The sequence below is a fragment of the Micropterus dolomieu genome, linkage group LG23 (genome assembly GCF_021292245.1).
Source record: "Micropterus dolomieu isolate WLL.071019.BEF.003 ecotype Adirondacks linkage group LG23, ASM2129224v1, whole genome shotgun sequence".
NCBI classification, from domain to species: domain Eukaryota; kingdom Metazoa; phylum Chordata; class Actinopteri; order Centrarchiformes; family Centrarchidae; genus Micropterus; species Micropterus dolomieu.
The window spans coordinates 35796413-35812391 of record NC_060172.1 but is presented as its reverse complement, the minus strand read 5'-3'; the positions used below and the strand labels follow the sequence as shown (position 1 = coordinate 35812391).

Genomic DNA, 15979 nt, shown 5'->3' with positions numbered 1-15979 from the left:
TAGCCAGTCTCCAGACCTGAATCCAATTGAAAATCTTTGGAGGGAGCTTAAAATTCGAGTTGCCAGGCGACAACCTCGGAACCTGAATGATTTGGAGGCTGTCTGCAGGGAGGAGTGGGCCAACATCCCTGCCGAAATGTGCACAAACCTTGTCACCAACTATAAAAACCGTTTGACATCTGTGCTGGCCAATAATGGCTTTTCTACAAAATATTAACATGCTGTTTGTCCAGGGGGTCAAATACTTGTTTTTCCTCATCAGATGGTTATCAATTTTTATAAATTCATATGATGTGATTTTCTGGAATTTTCTTTGGGATTCTGTCTTTCACTGTTAGAATGTACATATGATTAAAATTATAGATCGTTGCATTCTTTGTAAGTGGGCAAACCTGCAAAATCAGCAAGGGGTCAAATACTTATTTCCCCCACTGTACCTACTGGGTGTGACTGTGACTTTACAATCACAGGTTCATGAGTAAACTGTGTCTTAAATTTGATCTATACCTATTTTCATAAGTATTTATTAATCATACTGTTTCATTAGTTTGTTGTTATTCTTGTTACAAAAAAAACTGTTATTCTTGCTGAAATATCCCACTTTTTAACCACAGATTTAACCAGTGTTATATTTATGTGTACAAATTGGTGGGGCACCAGCCATTTCAAAACAAAGGCTACATACCAGTAAAACTACAAAAAATGTTTTTCTACTGTGTTTGTTAACAGGGCAACAAACAGTTTATTGATCTCCAACAAACTACGGAAAGGTCTCTTAAAGTGACAGAGCCTAATATGACAACACTTATATGCTGCTATGCACCTTTTAACTCAAACCCAGGGGTTATATAATAGAGTATATAGCATTTTATGCATATGCCACTTGCCCATGGGGCCGTAAAGCAATACTCCATTCTTGTGATGTGTTTCCTGCCTTGGATTCCAGTGCTACATAATGCAATACCAGGTACTCTGGGCCAGAGTGACAGAAACACCATTATCCTTATTACAAGTCAGTGTACCATCAAAATGGTTTTGAAGCTAAGATTTTGAGATAAAATCCAGCCTAGAAGAAACAAATGTGTGGACTAGTTTGCTGCATCTAATAATAAAAGTAAATAAAACCCAAAACACAAGATATAAAACAGTAGTACCAAAGTACTATCAGTTCTGAAACAGCCATAAGATCAAAGTGAGATTTAAAAGAAGATACTGAGTTTGCAGGGAGGTCCACAGCTGAGGTCTGATCTTGATTAAATGTCTCTTTTGGACAAAGCAGACCTGCACCACTAGAGCACCTGAGCATCAAAAGACAAATGTACACCTACTTTACGGGCTTCTTCTTTAACATCATTACATTAGCACCCAGACTAAACCACAGACTGTGCTGGGGCCAGAGGAAGGCATTTGAATTATTTCTGATTTGGAGTCATTCAGCTACAAGGCATTTCATTCATTCACTTCTTCATTTCAGCAAGACAGGATATAATAAAGTACACATCGGTGGTATCAGGCTTTATTTCAGCAAATACTGGGAAACATGCTTTTAGCTACAGATGGTAGTTTAAAGCTTGCCATCAAGTCTGGCAACAGAGCTGCCACAGCTCTCGAAGGAAACATTCTGAAGGAGTACTGAGAGTCGAGAACATGCTAATGATACTGGTTGTTTATGGCTTATGAGCAATATACAGAAAAACAACATTGAAATCCAATACATCTTTGAATTGAGTGCAAGACAGTGTGGAGCCTTATGCATTTGACTTTGCTTTACAGATGTGCGGGCAGAAGTGCAGGAAGAGGAGGAAGAAGAAGATATTAATGACAGGAGGAAGAAAACAACTGGACTGTTTGGCAGTGGTGAAAGCACAGGAGAAAGTGGCTTGGTTAACAGCAGTAAGCAAACAGACAGGACAATGTAAACAATACTCAAATACCCGGCCCATAGGTGAATTGGGAGTAGTATCATGGCGTGTGCATTATTGGGTTATAAGGGTTAACTGACAATAATTCAGAAGTCTTAGATGTATCTCTTTACTAAGGTAAGCCTGGTGCAGACACAGATCCAACGAAGGAAGAGGTCAGCTTGTCAGCGGGGTCACAGCAAAGTCCCAGCTTACTGGAGGACACCAACAGGTGGGTGAGCGCAGCTACAGATGTGTTGACAGAGCCCGTTGAACATTAGCTATGTGTTACACATGTACCCACTCCTGACCTTGACCCAAATACAAACAGCCAATCACAGGGTGTAAAAGAACAGCTGATTGGACCCTTACAGATGGCTGATTGATGTCTGCAGTACATCCATAAGGATGTACTGCAGACATCAGGGAGCTGACGAGGGTCAACAGCTTTTTCTGACTCTGCTTATTTGTTAATTAACACGAGACAGCAGTGGGGACAGATGTAGCTAGCAGAAATGCTCTACAGTCAGACTAACGGATGTATGTATGTAATTAAGCTTATATATTAGAATAATGAATAAACAGTGGGTGGCTGTGTGTACTGGCACAGAGACTACAGATGGTAAATGGTCTATACTTGTACTGCCCCTTTCAGACCAGTCAAAGCGCTTTTACACTACATGACATTCACCCATTCACACAGATGGCAAAGGCTAAGGTGCCCCTGCCATCAGAAAACTAAATACACATTCACACACAAATGGAACAGCATTATAATAATAATAATAATGACACTGACTTGCTGAGGTGTTTTTAAATTTGGATTCTCAATGCAATCAATGTTTACCTGGATATCTTGTTTCCTTAAAATAGTTGATATTTTATTCGGCAACAGTGGACTGGACCTCAAATAAAATATATATGCATACAAGCAGTATACAACAGTGGTGTGCCAGGAATGTTTGGTCATTGAGCCCTCTGTTGGTGCTTTAGAGGCATTTCATGCCAATGAAAACCAGAGCAAATAGAGAAATTCGCAAGTTACTAACTCCACAATCTGGAGTTAGTAACTTGCCCAAGGACACTACAATGTGCAGACTGGAGCCGTGATCAAATCACCGACCTTCTGCAGTTTTTCATACAGCACTGTACTGAACCTACACTTTGTTAATAAAATTATGAATACCAATATTTGGAAATATTAATATCATAAGCACTTGTTCAAAAGGGGGCACCACCTAAAAATTTGCTATCTGCCCAAGGCTTTTAGGACTCCTTGGGTATAGCTTATTAATTACAACAATTATTACTAGTGATCAGTTAGTTCTTCCATCCATCCATCCATCCATCGTCAACCGCTTATCCTGTGTACAGGGTCGCGGGGGGCTGGAGCCAATCCCAACTGATATCGGGATTATTAACATCCTAAAGTGAATACAAGTGAAGGCAAATAGGGATAACAGAATTTAAAAACAAACAAACATTAAACCAACAACAAGAATGCAATCAACGGGAGATAGAACAGAATTAATAGGGTTCAATGTGAATTCAGTTTGGCTGTTGTGGAAAGAATATGACTTAAGACATAAAGAAACGAATGGACGCAGGTGCTACGGGGATAACTAAGTTTATAAGGCTATAATATAATCATATAAGGTTATGAGGTTCAAAGCTAAAGGACATTAACTTTGACCACAGAATGTAAAGTTGATTTACCTTACTGCTTTGTGGTTCCTCAGCCTTGTTACTTCGAAGGCCCACAGCTAGCTGCTCGGTTCGTTGCATTCACGGCCTCTCGACAGGCTTGGCACGGAGGCATGGTACAGCGGTGGTTCGAACTGGATTTTTACCAGTGAGTTTCTCTGGGTCCTTCGGGTTCGGCTTGTGCCTGCTGGAACTCTTGCAGTGATCTAATCAGTTAGCTCTTGTACGTTTTCTGAGTTGGGTGTCCCCTCGCGGTTACAGGTGGCGTAACCGACTCGTTTGCCTAGCCTCCACAATCTGTGGGTCGTAAAAGTAGTGGAAGTTAAATTAAACAGAGGGTTTTTAAAAGAAACTTGATTGTTGTTTCTCAATCAAAAGTTGCATAAATTGAGATCTAATTACTATAACCAGAACAAAACAAAGATAAATTTACTGAAGGTTTACAAGACCTCATGAATATAATTAATGTTGCTGAGATGAATCAAATAGTCTGGGGAAATTTTCAGTTAAGGCTCGAAAATAAAAGAAAATGGAAGTTGCGAGTCTAAGAGCAGAGAAGAGAAGGGGAGTCACCTTTTGGTTTTTCCCGGTTTTAAATTTTAATTTAAAGTAATGTCTTAAAGTCTATTTGCGGTGTTTTAATCACATCTCTCCACAATATCCACCCATTCTTTAAATTTCATGAGCAGTTGCACAGTTCTTATTTTCTAAGCATTTATACAAAAGAAAAGGAAACTTACAGTGGATAGATAAATAATGAGGCAAAGATAAATCATGTCAGAACTTTTTCCACCTTTAATGTGAACAATTCAATAGAAAAAAACTGAAATCTTTGAGGGGGAAAAATGAAAAATAAAAACCTTCAAATAACCTGGTTGCATAAGTGTGCACACCCTTTAGACTAATACTTTGTTGAAGCACCTTTTGATTTTATTACAGCAGTCAGTCTTTTGGGTAGGAGTCTGTTAGCATGGCACATCTTGACGTGGCAATATTTGCCTACTCTTCTTTGCAAAAGTGCTCCAAATCTGTCAGATTGCGAGGACATCGCCTGTGCACAGCCCTCTTCAGATCACCCCACAGATGTTCAATTGGATTCAGGTCTGGGCTCTGGCTGAGCCATTCGAAAACATTAATCTTCTTCAGGTGAAGCCATGCTTTTGTGAATTCGGATGTGTGCTTTGGGTCGTTGTGCTGAAAGGTGAACTTCATCTTTCTAACAGACGCTTGATGGTTTTGTGCCAAAATTGCCTGGTATTTGTTCATAATTCCCTCCACCCTGACTAAGGCCCCGGTTCCAGCTGAAGAAAAACAGCCCCAAAGCATGATGCTCCCACCACCATGCGTCACTGTGGGTATGCTGTTCCTTGGGTGATGTGCAGTGTTGTTTTTGCGCCAAATATACCTTTTGGAATTATGGCCAAAAACCTTAGTCTGGTCACCATAACACATTTTCCCACATGCTTTTGTGGGACTTGATGCTTGTTTTAGCAAACTTCAGCTGTGCTTGGATGTTTTTCTTTGTAAGAAAAGGCTTCCGTCTTGCCACCTTACCCCATAGCCCATTCATATGAAGAATACGGGACATAGTTGTCACATGTACCACACAGCCAGTACTTGCCAGAAATTCCTGCAGTTCCTTTAATGGTGCTGTAGGCCTCTTGGAAGCCTCCCTGACCAGTTTTCTTCTCGTCTTTCCATCAATTTTGGAGGGACGTCCAGTTCAGGTCAGTTGTGCCAGATTTTATCCACTTGATGATGACTGTCTTCACTGTGTTCCATGGTATATCTAATGTTTTGGAAATTATTATGTACCCATCTCCTGACTGATATCTTTCAACAATGACATCTCTCTGATGCTTTGAAAGCTCTCTGCAGACCATGGCTTCTGCTCGGAGATGCAACTAAGAAAATATCAGGAAAGTCCTACTAGAATAGCTGAGCTTTATTTGTGATTAATCAGTCACTTTAAATGATGGCAGGTGTGTAATGACTTCTAGTTAACCTGAGTTTGAATGTGATTGGTTAATTCTGAACACAGCCACATCCCCAGTAATAAGAGGGTGTGCACACTTATGCAACCAGGTTATTGTCAGGTTTTTATTTTTCATTTTTCCCCTCAAAGATTGTTTTTTTTCTATTGAATTGTACACATTATAGGTCACATTAAAGGTGGAAAAAGTTCTGACATGATTTATCTTATTATTTTTACATCACAAGAACCTGACATTTAAACAGGGGTGTGTAGACTTTTTCTATCCACTGTATAAGTGAATCATCCGTGATGCTTAGAACTGTTAGTAGTAAACAACACAATTTATAGTAATCATATCAGAGTCCCAAGACAATACTGATTATAAAAAAAAAATATATACTGTATATAAAAACATATAAATAAGTAGTTGAAACATGAGATCGGGTTAAACAATAGACACGGACAGTAATAGGTAAATGAGCACAAAGACATTAGTCAGTTCCAATGGCATGTTATATCTCTTTTGTCCTTTGGGGACAATAGTTTCATGAAGGGAACCGGAAAATAGCTCTCATTGCTTAAACTTTTTAGTTAATTCAATCTTGGCCCCAGGAGCCGGGTTATGTAACATATTACAATATTTGTGTATCATATTATTTAACCGTTTGCACATTTGTACTTTTTTTTTTTTGCCTGGTATAGAGCATGAGGAGCTGGATACCATGTTGTGCTAGACAGATTTTACTTTAACAAGAGAGTATTAATATACTCCTTTGTCTGTTTTATTATTTATTTAAATTTATTTGTCACTGGGCCGGACAGGGGGGCAGACATGGGGATGGGGGGGCACAAACAGACAGCACAGAGAAGGGGGAGGGGGGCTTGGGGAGGAGAAAAACAAACAACAAAAAAAAAAAAAAAGAGACAACAAGCAGAACAGCAGCAATAAACAGCTGACATAAGAAGACAACTGAGAGAGAAATGAAAACGGGAAAAAATAAATAAATCAGGCAACATAAATAAACAACTCAGCACCACAGTGAGAGCTGAGATAACAACAATTAATTTAAATAAGTAACTGAAAGAAAAGCATCAGGAATAATTCTGCCAGGGACAACCTTTGTTTGTGTGTGTGTCTATATGTGAGACTGTGTGTGTCTGTGTCTGTGTCTGTTACAAAATGTAGTTATTAGTGAGTGAGACGCCACAACCGCGCTGCACCGACTCCAGCGACAGGCAGGCAAGAACCCCAGTAGCCAATAGGGGTGGGAGAAAAAAAAAGAAGAAGTTGTTGACTCCCAGATGGACCCCGACCCAACCAACAAACGCCGAAGACACCGGTCATCCAAATGCCAATTGACAACGCAATGCCACCAAAAGCAACATCACATTTGTACTTTTGGTACATAGATTTTGTTTAAGCCTGTAAAAGTGAGATTGGATGTCTCTTCAAAATCACAAAGTGAAGTGGTCATCTCAGTTCCACACGTGTGTGAAGAGTAAACAAGAAAAGCCCTTTGATCTGTGCCTGTGTGTGTGTTGAAGATCCAGTTTGGGTTTTTTATTTATGGCCTCTGCCCACTCAGAGTTGCCCTAGTTCAGGGAGAGGTCAGGCCGTCTGCTAAACGGTTGGTAACTCAAATCCGTTCTTAGGGAGAAACAAATGAGAGATGGCCGTATTACTACAGTACAAATTAGCTATAACAATCCAATGTTCTCTTTTCTCAGAGCTCACTCAACACTAGATGATGTGCTGCAGGGCTTAGTAGTGAATAGCACCAGAAAGAGCCCTGGACCAAGTGAAGGGGTCACCACATTGTGAGTATCCAGTAGAGATGGGTGCAGAGTTGGATCTGACTTAAGTACAACCAAATACCAAAAGTTATTCTCAATTGATATACTAACTTTTTTCAGTTGGTTTTGCAGGGGAAAGACGGCACAGTTAAATATGCAGAAAGGTCAGATGTTTTCTCTAAATCGACATGTTCTAGGCTGCACTGGGGCCTAAGCATGGCTGGATTCATCTCTCTGTTGGTCCAACACTTTGGTCCAGAGCAAAGTCCAGCCGTGTGTCAGTTCAGGAGTCAGGGCTCACTTAGCATGAACATGATATGAATCATATGCTGCTGTATGGCCTTCACATTTGGTGCTCTTCACCACAATCATCAAAACACTGTATGAGGAAATATCTTTGGAAGAATGCTGCTTATCCTTCCAGTAGAGTTCCACACACCTGGAGAATCTATGACAAGGAGCACTGAAGCTGCGGTGGAGGCATGTGGTGGAACACAGTGCCTGCTGGGTTTTCCCTTTGTTTGTCACGTACAGCTGCTTAGAAGCCACACTGCAGTCCATTATGATATTTTAAAAGTGCAGCCTGTCGACACCAGAACACATCATCTGTTCAGACTGCAAAACTTTCTCTATCTTGTTGGCCCTCATTTATCAATCTTCCGCAGAAACGGGCGTATTTTTGTGCGTGAGATTATGCTTACACTGTTCTCAGCGCCTGATTTATCAATGAGAGTGTACCCTGGCATTTCAGGTGTACGCACCACCTGGTGTTGAAAAATGCGGCGGCTGAAAACGTGCATAATTTGAATGAAACGCCCCCAATTATTCAAGCTTCAGGAGGCCGCACCCACGACTTCACGACAGGGACTGACGGAATACGGCAAATAATACACGGTTTGGAGCAGGAAATCCACAAATTAAAACTTAAGAAACAAAATATTATGTTGTTTTGACAGATTTAAATAAAGATTAAATGTTTAGTTTCACTACTAGAGCATAAATGTTCATAAATATTGTGCATTTTAATATTACGAGATTTTTCTTTTGGAAACAATTTAATACTTTTTTATTTAAAATGATTTAAACTGGACACATTTTTGACAAAATGTTCAACGCGCTTAAAACTGGACACGAGCAGTCAGATGAGCCATAAACAGTTCAGGTCCAGCCCGAGAGCCAGTGCTGGAGTCAGGGGGACCACCGCGCGCTGTCAGCCCCAGAGGAGGATGCGCTCATCCCGGAGGAGCAGGGCACGGGCCAAGAGCCTCTCGCTGAGCGTTTACTTTGATGAACGGAGGACATGCGGACAGATACGGGGCGGTGGACCCCCAGCGTGCAAAGCAAGCCTTCATAATGTTTTGTGGCTTTGGGAAACAGTGCTCTGCGCTGTCCTGGGACTATTAAGGTCAGTAGCACAGACTTGGATCTGACCATCCGCGGTGAGTGCTCACTGTAACCTTTCTTTTATGTTCAGAGTGAAACATTGTGTCCGGGGACGCGGGGCCTTTAGCGGGGGTGTCGGTGCTCGCTGTTGCTGTCATAATACAAAGTTTGTCTTATAATAAATGCAGGGACATGTCTGTGCCAGCCTCACCTAAAGGGCGTGGGGCTGTGTCCATTTCGGCAGCCAAACTCAGTGCTTCAAGCCATCCGCTTATGCTCTTCCTTGTTTTTATGCAGTATTTATTTACCTTACAACATGTTTTGCTCATAGCCTTTTCATTAGAAGATACACATTTTATTAAAAGCAAACCCAAATAAAAGGCACCTAAAGCTACGATAAAATAGTCGAAATACAAATCAAAGCATGTTTTGAATGCTCAATTATTATATAGGCTGTATAAAGTCCGTGTTGCTCAAATATAAACACCAAAATTAATGTTTCAAACGTTGTTTCTGTTACAGGGGGTCATAATATCATATCTTTTAGTTTGTCAGTGCGTTAGGTTGTGCTGTTAGGAATTGTTTTTCTGCGCATTTCCGAACTAACTCAAAACTTGCGTACATGTACACCACCTCCTGAGCTGGCGTAGGATTTGAGCGTGCCCTACGCCAACGTCCATATTGGTAAATCTCAAAGTCACCGTGGTGTTGGGTGTACGCCAGGTGTACGCTGGAAATTTGGTGTACGCACTTTTCATAAATGAGGGCCATTGTTTTGAAATGGAGCACACCTGATTCATTTCAATTCAATTTTATTTATATAGCGCCAAATCACAACAACATTTATCTCAGGGCGCTTTTCATAAAAGAGCAGGTCTAGACCGTACTCTATGATGTTATTTACAGAAGCCCAACAGTTCCCACCGAGAGCAGCACTTTAAGAGGCAGAAACCTCGAGCAGAACCATGGCTCAGGGTGGGCGGCCATCTGCCTCCACTGGTTGGGGGTGAAGGAGAGACAGAGAGGGTTGGGGGTAGGGGGGAGCAGCAGACACAATACCCACACAGAGGTACAGACTGACGTCCCCCGGCAGTCTAGGCCTATAGCAGCATAACTAAGGGATGGTTCAGGACTCACCTGAACCAGCCCTAACTATAAGCTTTATCAAGTTGAATTACTGGCATGACTCATGGCTGAATGCACGTATTGGAAGTCCATTAAAGCATCAGCTAAATAATGTAATGTAATATTGTTGTAGAGTTCAATCTTAATAGAAGTTAAGCTGTAAGAAAATATAATTATGACAGTATTCATGTAGTTACGTACTGGAAATACCCTAATAGAGTATCTCCCATCTCTAGATTTCACCTCTTTGAAAGGCAGAGAGGTGATGATGAAGGACACCCAGTGGTCAGCTCCAGTGGAGACCAGGCCCCCATCTGAAAACACTCAGCTGGTAATGTTTGTTAAGCTAAGACTCGTACATGCAGTGCTTTAAAGCACCAGGGCCAGTAGAACACGGACATAGACAGAAACATACATGCACGTTCTTGACAGACTTCTAAAGCCGAGTGTACACATGGTTCCTGCTTCACCAGTCAAAAACCTTCAAGTACAAGTTCTGTCATTATCGGCGATGTTTCAGTCCCCTCTATTAAAAAGCTCATTGATTTCTAGCTTTCATATCCAAAGTGCTTCACTTCACATTGAAAAGATCATGATGCCTCTAATGTAAATTCAAAAATAAGAATTAAAGTTTTTTATTAAATAACATCTCTCACTGCAAGACACCCAGCCTTTGTATATCTGATGCCAGATTGAAACAATGCTAAATGTAACTGTGACAGTCAAAACAGGTTGAAGCATGTTGGGGTTTGAGGGAACTCAACAGCCTCTTCCACTCTGTGTGTGGCTACAGGACTGTCGGAGCTGGACTCTTCACGAACCAACTACAAGTCAAAGGAAAAAGTTGTTTTGTTTGTGGTGGACTGTTACTAATATGCTGTTTTTAAGCAAGTTTGTTAGTCTGAAACATGTTTTGAATTTTTCAGCAGCTGAGGCTGAGTAAACTGGATTTATGAATTTATGAATGTTAAGGTCAACGTTGTAACACTTCAAATTGTTAAAGAATTTATTCAGAATTGTTCTTAAGTCCTTTTCATGTGCATGGGTAATTTTGGGTACAGCAGGTACATCTCCCCCTTCCAAGAGTCTGCAGCCTCCAGCAGTAGAACCATTTGAGCTCAACATCTCCATGAAATGAGGACAAAAACACTTTCTGCAAACGGGTTTATTATACATTGTGTTGTTTGGAGATGTGCAAATAAAAATTATATACAACAATCTGATCATTCCACTTGTGTTTCCTCTGACAGCCCATAAGGTTCCATTTTAGAGCCTCCCCTCTCCTCAGAGGAAGAGCAGTCCAAGCAAGGATGTTAAATGCCACCTAACCTTACACGTTTCTTCTCACGTCAACAACTCTGAATTGTCCACAGATGTGAAGGTGAATCTGACTGTCAGCCAGTGCCCATAATTGACACTAGTATTGCTCATTTGGGTTTCATCTTGGTTTCCTTTGATTCAGAGTTCTATATAGTACAGGAATGTCAGCATGACTCATATGCAGATGTATATAAAGACCTTTATTACAACTCAAATCATTTCACTTCGCTGTAGAGTTACTCAATGTGTCAGCTGTGGGAGAAAAGGTCAATTCATAGAACATCCAGCTAGGCCTGCAGTGTGACGTGTATCAGTACTGCTACTATAAACGTGTTTTTAAATTCCTCAGGAAATATCTGATTAAACAATAAGCCAAACAGACTTCATTTTTATCTGAGCAGATGTTTGACGTAACCGAGTTTTTGACAGTTCAGTACCCAGCCCTACATACACAACACTAAGGGTGCACATTTTCTAACGGCCCTTTCACATGTAAGAAAAATGAGCTGTCAAATGTTTTGTAAGTATGTACACATAAGACCCACATGACGGAGAGTATGACGAGTCAGATCCGCAGTCCCTGACGTCAGTCCAGTCTGATCACGCAACTAGTTAAAGATTAACTTAAGACCCCTGAAAATCTTTGGACTTCTTGCTGCAGGGATGTACAGGTGTACTCCAGGAACCGGAGTTGTGTGCTGTCAGAGCTGAAACAAGAATGAAACTTTCAACCAGAGGGAGGAGCTGGTTAGACCACTGTGAAGCTACTCTTTATATTCTTTATATCAGCACGTAGCTGCGTGGGACATCTTTTTGCTGAACAGTATCAAAAGCAAAAGCAGCAGAACATTGCCCTGTGAGTGAATAAAATAAATGCTGCATTTCAGCAAAGGGAACATTTCTCCTTAAACGTGTTTTGCTGTATTCATGCATGTTTCTGGATGACTCACCCTAAAAAACCTGCTCACTGTAAATGGGGCTGAAGAATGGCTCACTAACACAAGGGGGGGGGGGGTTACAGAGGTTAATCACTGATGAGGAGCACCAAATCCAGTGACACCACGCACCCTATCAACAGTGTCCAGGTGTTAATCCACCACCTCACATCACAAGACGAACGTGGCCTTTCTTGTCCAGCTCCACTAAAGAGAGGTGCTGCAGGACCTTCAGCTTGGCTTCGCTCACTTTCATCTTCAGCTGCTTCATCTTCTGTATGCTGAGGGAGCCACTGCAGAGGACAAGAGCAAACTGCCGGTTACACGCCTTCTTTCCTTCTGAGTAACTGATAATTCCAAGAGTATCTGAAGCACAGCAAAGTGCAGCACAGTGTCCCATGTCATGTTGATAGTTATCAGTTTCTTTCTATGCAAATCCGACATAAGCGTGTTTTATAAAAAACTGTATCAGTATTGTCAAAAGGTTTATATGTTCAATCTTCCCAGAACTAATAGACTTTTCAGTGGATCAGCTGGTTTCTAAAACTGGTCTTCTATTGAAAGAGAGTTCCACTGTTTAAGAAGCATTATTTGAAAATTAGGAGCTAATGATGATTTTAGTACTCAAAGCTTCTATAGATTATTTCAACGATTCATCGATGCGTCGTTGAAGAAGTACTTTTGCTTTTGCCAGGTGCTTTCTGATCAGGTGCCGTCGTGCTGTTGCAGTAGCGTTAGGCCACATAAGTTATGTTTTACGGTGGACGGACAATAACATTACAGAGTTGTTGTTTTCTTTAGCTTGAAATAATCCCATACTTCGGACACTTTCTTCTTCGTCCCTCACTATTTTCTCTCTCCTCTTCCACTTTGCAAACAGCGCCATCATGTTCACACAGGCAAGGGCAATGTGCGAGAGAAATAAATTTCTGTGGGAAACAGTGCGCTATATAGCTATATGGATTAAACGAAGCCTCGATGCAAAGAATTTGCGTTTCCCACCTGCTGTTCCTGCTGAAGTGCTGCTGCAGCTGCTTGTAGAACACGTTGAGGTCATCCAGCTTGATTTTGGAGAGTATACTGAGAGGGACCGCCTCCAGCATCGCTTCGCTCAGCTCCTCATACTCACAGCCTGTGGACACACAAACGTCAGCTCAGTCACCTGATGGAGGAATATGTATATGTACGAATATAACTGCTGAAGTAAATAACAACTGATCTGAAAGAGGACAAAATGCCTCAAGGGTCAGTTCATAATTTCTCACTTCCTTCTAATGGTACTGCTTCATGACGATGTTTAGTTGTCTAGGTTTTGAGATATCCGTCTGATATTTGTGGTTAATGCAGGTAAATTTTAAACAACAAGCAAAATTTCCAGATGCTGTTCCCACGTACCTCTGAATAGTTCAGAGACCGCCACTTCTAAACCTGGACAAATAAAACTAAGTATCTGCATGATGGATGCCAACAGAGGGAAGTGAAAAACCTACCCTTTCACATGCATGTTGTACATTTTCAAAACACACAGTATTATTAATGTAGATGTTATATATTATGCTTTATTAACATATTCTGACTCATTTGTTAAACAAACTAACAATTAAACAATTAAATGTAAAGTTACTTTGTGTCAATTTTAGGATTTTTCAAGTACATGAAAAGTCAAAACGGCAGGCAAAAATCAAAGAGAGGTCCTGGTCCCAGTTGTTCAAAAGCAATCAAAATAATATAGAATTTCGGCTATCGGATTGGATCAAATCTTGAGAATGGGTTGTTTAAAAAAAATAATAATAATAATCTGATCAGATCACCTAATCCAAACCTTCAGTTTGTGCTGTTCAAAACATTTTAGTAGGACTGGGATCCATTTGATCCAAAACATCAGGATTATCCTGAACAGAAGCTGGATTTCAGGAACAACAACATGTAGTAGCCTATATACATATTTATTTATGTTTTGCACTTGATTTGTTTAAACTTTACAGTCATGGTAGATAAAGTAGACATTACCTGTAAGCCATTCAGTACAGTAAAGTAAAAAAATAAATAATCCCCCAAACAGCTGTCAATATCAAACCAAAATCACGTATTTAATTTCAACGGTCACTTATCACTGCACATTAATTACAAAGATAGAATCATCCCTTATTGCACTGCGGTCCCTCATTCTGGGATCGCCTCCTAAAAGCTAAAAGCTGCTCTCTGAACTCTTTATTTTAACTACTGGACTATCAAATTATCTACAGAGTATCTGTGAACCATGTATAGTGGTTGTCGCTCTGACTGTTTAAAGAAATAAAAATGGAAGGAAATGTTTGTGATGTTGTATTGTGCATTTTCTGTCTCTTCAAATTAAAGCGACCCAACGCTGGCTGTTCTACCTGTTGGTCTTCATATCATTAACAGCCTACGTTGTGATATGTGGTCCCATTTATAGCACGGTAAATCCAGAGATGGTAATCCTGAAAAGTTTGTATCTGTATCAGGTTGATCCAATCCAATGTTGCTTTGAAAATCTGGCACAAAAGTAAGCAAAACATGGGATTTCCGAATCCAGATCATGCTGATCGAGATTAAGCTTTTTGAACAACTGGGCCCCGGAGGCAAAAACTTTAATCTCTTCAAGCCTCAGGGATTACACAGAGCTTAATAGTTTGTGCAAATATTTCTTAACTGATGGGTTAATAATTAATAAACTAGCTTTTGGTAATCTAAATAAACTACAGGCTACAGTTCTCAAATGTACTTTTGAAACAGCATTCTCAGATTTGAGAATTTCAGAATTGGTGTGATGATATATTTCTTTACTTCAATTGATCCGAAAAGATAGATTTTACAGGTCATTTTGTTTTTATTTGCTGGTTCCACAGTCTGTCAGTGAAGGAAACTAACAGTCTGAACAGTGTTGTGGAGTTCAAAGGTTATTGGAGTCAAACATGATGTGAACTGTTTTAGAGCTACACGTCAGAGAGATATTTCACTCTGGACTAAAGTGTGGAGCAACCAACAGACAGACCAGCAGAGTAGAAGACTAGAAGGTAATAGACTCACTCAGTGTTTGCTGTTGGCCCGAAGCTGCTGCAGCAGGAAGCACCTAAAAGAAACATTTACCTGGTAATTTTTTTTTTTTTTTATATATATATACACACACACATACACACACATATACACACACACATATACAGTGAGGAAAATAAGTATTTGAACACCCTGCTATTTTGCAAGTTCTCCCACTTAGAAATCATGGAGGGGTCTGAAATTGTCATCGTAGGTGCATGTCCACTGTGAGAGACATAATCTAAAAAAAAAATAAAACAAATCCAGAGATCACAATGTATGATTTAACTATTTATTTGTATGATACAGCTGTAAATAAGTATTTGAACACCTGAGAAAATCAGTGTTAATATTTGGTACAGTAGCCTTTGTTTGCAATTACAGAGGTCAAACGTTTCCTGTAGTTTTTCACCAGGTTTGCACACACTGCAGGAGGGATTTTGGCCCACTCCTCCACACAGATCTTCTCTAGATCAGTCAGGTTTCTCGGCTGTCGCTGAGAAACACGGAGTTTGAGCTCCCTCCAAAGATTCTCTATTGGGTTTAGGTCTGGAGACTGGCTAGGCCACGCCAGAACCTTGATATGCTTCTTACAGAGCCACTCCTTGGTTATCCTGGCTGTGTGCTTCGGGTCATTGTCATGTTGGAAGACCCAGCCTCGACCCATCTTCAATGCTCTAACTGAGGGAAGGAGGTTGTTCCCCAAAATCTCGCAATACATGGCCCCGGTCATCCTCTCCTTAATACAGTGCAGTCGCCCTGTCCCATGTGCAGAAAAACACCCC

At 40.6% G+C, this 15979-nt stretch overlaps 2 protein-coding genes across 10 annotated transcripts in view; one reads left to right on the top strand and one right to left on the bottom strand.

Annotated features, from left to right (window-relative positions):
• Window positions 1–11100, top strand: part of LOC123962713 (inactive serine/threonine-protein kinase TEX14-like) — a 94274-nt gene extending 83174 nt beyond the window's left edge. For 6 of the 8 annotated variants that reach the window (XM_046038962.1, XM_046038959.1, XM_046038960.1 and 3 more), the window contains 5 exons: window positions 1774–1893; window positions 2040–2133; window positions 7309–7398; window positions 10119–10213; window positions 10676–11100. In XM_046038962.1, the coding sequence (XP_045894918.1) occupies window positions 1774–1893; window positions 2040–2133; window positions 7309–7398; window positions 10119–10200 (386 nt within the window). In that variant the 3' untranslated portion in view covers window positions 10201–10213; window positions 10676–11100. Of the gene's footprint in view, window positions 1–1773; window positions 1894–2039; window positions 2134–7308; window positions 7399–10118; window positions 10214–10675 lie in introns of those variants that run through there. The other 2 variants (XR_006823040.1, XR_006823041.1) reach the window with 2 other exon arrangements.
• Window positions 11033–15979, bottom strand: part of ska2 (spindle and kinetochore associated complex subunit 2) — a 22227-nt gene continuing 17280 nt past the window's right edge. For both annotated transcript variants that reach the window (XM_046038966.1, XM_046038967.1), the window contains exons 5-7: window positions 15189–15231; window positions 13140–13269; window positions 11033–12430 (exon numbers count right to left, since the gene is read on the bottom strand). In XM_046038966.1, the coding sequence (XP_045894922.1) occupies window positions 12304–12430; window positions 13140–13269; window positions 15189–15231 (300 nt within the window). In that variant the 3' untranslated portion in view covers window positions 11033–12303. The remainder of the gene's footprint in view (window positions 12431–13139; window positions 13270–15188; window positions 15232–15979) is intronic.